The 6637-nt window shown below is 37.5% G+C and overlaps 1 protein-coding gene across 1 annotated transcript in view; it reads right to left on the bottom strand.

Annotated features, from left to right (window-relative positions):
- The window catches only part of LOC111871324 (aldehyde dehydrogenase, mitochondrial), a 34141-nt gene that overhangs the window by 6745 nt on the left and 20759 nt on the right, over positions 1-6637 (bottom strand). Inside the window, exons 7-8 of the mRNA XM_023864351.2 lie at positions 5124-5261; positions 849-1013 (exon numbers count right to left, since the gene is read on the bottom strand). Coding sequence (XP_023720119.1) covers positions 849-1013; positions 5124-5261 — 303 coding nt within the window. The remainder of the gene's footprint in view (positions 1-848; positions 1014-5123; positions 5262-6637) is intronic.

The raw sequence follows: 6637 nt of genomic DNA, 5'->3' as shown, positions 1-6637 counted from the left end.
AGATACGACGTAGGAAAAATCCTGAACAATTTTAATATTTTTAATATTTAATATTTATCAATATATATGATAAATATATATTTTAATTATTTTAATATGAAGACGACAAGGCATGCAGTGAACTAGTTTAACGTTAATCGAATAAGCACCTGAAGATGGCACTTTTGTGCCGTAACATGTAGTGCGAGAGAGAGGAGTGAGGTAGATAAGTGTATGCACTAGAAGACGGTGAGAATATTAAATGTTATAAATGAGAATAGTTATGAGTAAATGTACAACAGTTGTAAGCAACAAACACATATTCTTTATTTATCATTAACCATTTTCTTTAAGTGGGATTGTATAGCTTTATTTAAGAATTTCAGTTATAATTCTTGGACTGGCATAATTACTGAAAGTATAGTTCTTCGGTCTGAACCAAAATTTATGTACAGTTTCTGACTTAGAGGGCATAAAATAAACATTCTCCACATTTCATTCAAAATCTAAATTCACTGAAAAGTTAGAAAATCTGATGATGATGATGATGATGCAGGAGGATAAGGGAAAAAATACAAATAAAACTGACATTAACCTCAAAACAAATAAAAATATGAGATGAATATTTTTCAATCTCATGAATACTTAACATTTGTTAATATCTGCATCCTTTCAGCAATGTGTAAACTTTTACCTTGTACAGTGGTCAACAGGTTCAGTTTAGGCTTCCATTCTAATTACAATTGCCCATATGTAATTTTACGCCACTCCATTCATGCACATATTTCAGCAAAATGGGCTTGCATCAGAATTTCATGCAATATATGTGAAAATAACTTAATGGAATTCACTCTATGTGTATTTCTTGCCTCCTCTTTAGCTATGGTCATGTCATCCTTAACATCGGCAAACACTGTGGGCTGGACAAAGTACCCTTTATCTCCATGGCGACTGCCTCCAGCCACTAGCTTAGCTCCTTGCTTTTTCCCAGAGTCAATCAAATGAAGAATCTTGGTCATCTGTTCCTCATCCACCTGCACACATTACCAATCAAAGCAAATCACTTACAAAGTGTCCCACTTTAATATATCTTTAATATCTACAGTCAGAGCAAAAAAAAATCAACATATCACAACACTCAGGAACAAAAACTATAAATTCAAGGACACAATAAAATTGAACCTTTAGCTGACTGATTCTATGGCACATAGACTTAACACTTTGCGGACCGGCAATTTAAATATTTAAATCACCCTGGGGACCGGCATTTTTAAACCCAGTACCCTAACTTGTGCACTGTTCACTTTAAAAATTAATATAAAATCTCCTAATTAATTTTATGAACTAAAAAATTTTTAGAACACTTACCAATGCTCCTAGAAGTGCTTGAGGGTGTGATACTTCTCAAAACATTCCCCTCTGTGAGGTGGCATTACACAAAACTTACAAATGTAGAGTCGTACTCATTTTCTTGTGAACTGCGTAAACACGGCATTGCCTAGAAGGATGCTTCCCCTTGAAATGTTCACTCTTCAAAATTTTCGTGAGGGTATGTTTCCGCATATCACCCGAGAGTTGCTCAGGGGGGTCAAAATCAGGCCTGTGTGGGGTGGGAATAGACGGGCCCGGTCGCACTAAGACTGTCTCCCACCAGTTCTGCCGCCACCGTGTGGTCTGTAGCCCAGGCTTTTGCCATATTCAGCAGAATTGCCTTGTATTTCAATTTTGAATGAGGGTTTAGATTTTTGAAAACCAAAAATTAATTGAAATGGCACAATTTATAAGCCACAAGGCAACTTTCTTTGTCCACTTTACTGTTTTCCGAGGAAGAGAATAATAGGCCAAGTACTGATCGGCTCTATCAACTCCCTTAATGAACATATTACACTCACAAATACAAACAGGCTTCTTTATCTGTCCATGTCTTCTTTGAACATCAACCATGCTCGAACTGTGAATTGTGGAAATCATATTCTCAACACGAGTATCCCTCCAGAACTGAAGAAGAATATCCCCCTTCCTCCTGAATGTGGTTTCACCACGTTTCAGGATTTACATTCCTCTTTCAGATCTGGAGGAAGGCCTCTGTTCACCCTAACTGTTCCACAAACACATACTTTCCTCGAAAGTAGGTGTTCTGCAGTTGTCACACTGTTATAATAATTGTCTTGATAGACATGGTAATTTTGATCAAGATAGGGTTCAAAAACGGAAAGAATAGCTTCTTGTAATTTCTTTCCTTCACCAGAATAAATTTCTACGTTTCCAATATAGCCTGAAGTGCTTTCAGTAACTACACGAACAAGTAGGCCATACTTTGTAAGTTTCCCAGGATTATATGCTCACATAGGAAGCCTTCCCCTCCAAGGAATCAGAGATTCGTCTAAAGACAGTTGTTGGTTTGATGTGTAAACTGTCTGAAATTTCTTAACGAAAAAGGTCAATAAGGGCTGAATTTTGAAAAGCCTGCATGTTGATTGTGGTTGCAATTCATTATCATTGAAATGCAAACACCACCAAATTTGCTCAAATCATTTACGGCTCATTAGTTTGCCGAAAATGGGAATTTCTAAAAATGGATCTGCTGACCAATACTCTTTCAGATTATTCCTCCTTGTATGGCCCATTAGAAAGATTATTGCAAAAAATTTTCTCATTTCTGCTGAAGTGACATCCACCCACTTGAACACCTTATAACTTCTGTCATGATGTTCATGGTGTTGGAGCGGGTTTCAACCGCTTTCGTCCTTGATCCATATTGCACTACTCACTGACAGCTTGCTACGTACAGCTCGAAGAAATAAAGGCATTTATTTTCCTTTGCAGGGGCATACAGTTACAGCGAGGTCACATAACTGATTAGTCAGCAAACATTCCGGGCAGCTGCGTGCAAGCTGGGTGGTGCCAGAGTGATGTATAGTGTGTCACAACTTATCAAGTTCTAAAAACATATTAACACGCGACTGGTCCGCCACGTTTAAAAACGAAATATGTATTAATGCATGCGTGGTCCAAGATGTGTTAAAAAAACAGAAATCTCCAAGGACAACAGCAGACTACCAAAGATGAACATCTCCTAGCATATTTACAAACATGTTTGTACAAGATGGTTAAATACAGTCTTACCAGAACAAGCTGAACATGTTTTGTTTCTCACTAGTTCTGATTATATAAAACAGGTTACACCTCTACTGTACTTAATCTCATGAAAATTTTCTATGGTTATAAATCTGTTTGTAGAAAATTATACAACTGTGATGCTGTTTTACACATTTATTTTTCATGCCATTAAACACTCAACTTTTAGAAGAAGAATGTTCACTGTATATATTCTGGGTCCATATGTATTACAAAACAAAACACAGCAGCACAAAAAAATATGAATTCCTCAATTAATATGCAATTCTCTTGGCTGGGAAGGCCTAACAGTTATTTGCTGCCATCTTAACACATTCTTTCACATACTTTCTCATGTACAATTTATGTATAAAAACCTCTTCTGCTTTTAACCCATTGCATTAGGAGTTCAAATATATACATTATAAATTACTGTATTTATTCACATAACTATGCCACCCATAATGTTAGGCAAGAAACTGTGAGACGTCGAGGCTCCCACGTTTTCTAGACAGTCAGCTTAGAGGTGGCAATAAGGTTGTCAGCCTTACATGCCCACTACCCTTTATCCCTGAGGAAGATTCCTGGTACACTTTCTGTTAAAGGCTGAGTCGATCCCAGGGCCATAGTGCGGCTGGAAGGATTAGGTCAATTGAAAAATTCCAACGACCTCATTGAGAATCAAACCTACGACCTTCCAGTTTGTGACATAGTGCCTCACATAACCACACTACTACATGCCCCCACACAAAAATGCAAATAAAGTTAAATGTCTGATGGCAACATGTCATGAGTAACATGAATCATGCTTTCAATTAAAAAAATATGTGTTGCTCAGAATATCATAGGGAAGTTTCATTTCAGTGTTCATCAGAGAATTACATGGAATCCATACTTACTTCTTACCCATGGAGCTGAGCCCTTCTGGAGGAACCACCAATTCTGCAGCTACTCAAGAATTTCCCAGCATTTTATGGAACCCGAAGATTCATTACTGTGTTCACATGAGCCCTCCACTGGTCTCTATCCTGAGCCAAATCAATCCAATCCATACCATCCCATCCTGTCTCTCTAAGATCCATTTTAATATAGTCCGCCTACCTATGCCTTGGTCTTCCCAGTGGTCTCTTTCCTTCTGGCTTTCCCAACAATATCCTATACGCATTCATCTCCCCCATTCGTGCTACATGCCCTACTCACCTCATCCTCCTTGATGCGATCATTCTAATTATACATGGAGAAGAGTACAAGTTATGAAGCTCCTCGTTATGCATGGAATCCATAGGTGCAAATACCCATATCACACTGCCACATGACATTTAAATTTGAATGAGATTTTATGAAGGGACATCTTCACCTCAGCGTTCACCAAGGAAACGTGGTTTAGCCCACAGGTGCACATATCCATACTGTGTTTCCACAGTCACTGAACTGTAACTGCATTAACCTAACATGTAAATTATGGTATGGAAAATATCATTAGGACATTTAAACACCACAACTTTCACACATGATTTCTTTTGTACACTGCACACAAATTATTTAAATAAATACAGCAACTACCTCTCGGTGTGTAAATCTGAAACGTGCTAGTAAATACTGATCTGAAGATAACCGCAACTCACTCTTATTCTCTCACTACTGGAAACTAGTCCAGAAGAGTGTGGAGACTTGGTGCCAAATGATGCTTAACAGATGCCCCAAGTCTTCAAAATATTGCAGCATAGTTCTCAACTGGGCTCAGCAAACCTCTCCAAAAAATGGAGACCATTCTGAGAAAGACCAGTTTATGCTAAACAGCATCAGCAATATCATAGGTCACCTTCTCAGTTTTATATGTTTTGACTATGTACCACTAATTGTTATGCATAATTCTTGGCCAAAAGTACATCTTGTGGTCCAGAAAATAAAGTGTATGCAAGCAAACAATGATACATTTCAACTACAGTAATTGTTGCCTAAGACATGATTCTGTATGGACTTGTCTTTCATAAAAGAGGTAGAAATTGTTCCTTCACTGTCCTCACCTGTGGCCCTTGTTCTACTGAGTGGTCAAATGGGTTGCCAATCGTTCTAGTCTTAGCTAGAGCAGCACTTCTCTCTACAAAGTTATCATAGATACTGTCTTCAACAAAAGTACGGGAGCCTGCACAGCAGCATTGTCCCTGCATGAACAACAGACAGTGAAAGAAATAAAGAATTTCAAGACACTTTATCTCTTACCACTACAAATGCACATGTGTAAAATGCTGAAATGTTAATGAAGGAAATGTGAAGTGAATAACATTTTAATTATGTTACATGATTTTCATTCCTATACAAACATATCTGGTTGCTTTATAAATTACATTTAAGAACAATTTCAACAAAACAGAATCACCATGCAACATATTTGTGATCGAGTTTACAAGATCAGATTTTATATAAACAGTCAGAACATCACAAATGCTGATCAATCCATCACACTAAACCTTCACATATATAACACCTCTGAGCAAAATTAGGCAGTTTCCCGCCCAAGTAGTTTCCAATTCCTGCAGTAGATGGGGAAGTATCAGGGACCACTACCAGAGAGGGCCGACCTCGCTGGCAGAAAGGGGCTGATAGCAAGCACCAGTACTGGAAGGGCATGGCGACTAGTTAGAATAATTAAAAAGGGGGATGCACAATAGATCAATAAATGGTCGCAGTGCATGGAGTAACCCACCCCCTCCGAATAATAATAATAATAACAACACTGTCCTTTGCTATTCTATTCGATAAAATGAACAGAACATAAAGGAAACAGAAGAAAAGCACTAATGTTAAAATTCAGATGCAAGTGCCTAGAGAAAACCACAGCGGCAACAGCAATCAGATAAAGCAGTGTTTCTCAATCTCTTTAACCCCAAGGACCAGTAAAAAGTCTGAAAAAATTCTACAGACCACTAAGTTATGTAGGCCTATGTTTTAAACCTGTGTCGTATCACCAACATTTGGGACATACTGTGCCATTTATAACATAATAAATCTAAAAGCATGTTTTGAATACATATGGAAACATAATTAATTAAACTGGAATTAAAATAAAAAAGTGAATCATCATTGAACAAAGTTTTAAGCTTTATTAAACAAATAAAGAACATGATATAATTAATTTTTATTTGCTTATTTAATCTTAATTTGTTTTGGTTGCATAATTTTTAACTTAATTTAATTTACGTCTGCTTGCGGACCAGCTATCCCTTCATCGCGGACCACAAGTTGAGAAATGCTGAGATAAAGGAATTAATTTAATGGCAATAAACTCATATAGAGTAGACTGGATATCAGCTTTCAAAGTGAAGGTACTGTCACGTATCGGGCGTATATCACGACAAATAACTTCACGCCGTATTTTGTATAGCGAATTTTATTTCACATTCGCACTTACAATCACCCAAATTACAGATTTACGGTTACTGCTATCTGCAGTATCACAATTAGTACACTCCAAATGCCAGAATACAACTGACTAGTTGCTGGCTAACTCGGCGGTAGCTCCAGGACTCACTGACTGACT

This window comes from Cryptotermes secundus, unplaced genomic scaffold (genome assembly GCF_002891405.2).
Source record: "Cryptotermes secundus unplaced genomic scaffold, Csec_1.0 scaffold1287, whole genome shotgun sequence".
NCBI lineage: Eukaryota > Metazoa > Arthropoda > Insecta > Blattodea > Kalotermitidae > Cryptotermes > Cryptotermes secundus.
Note: the sequence above shows the minus strand (reverse complement) of the source record. Positions and strands in the feature narration are given on the sequence as shown.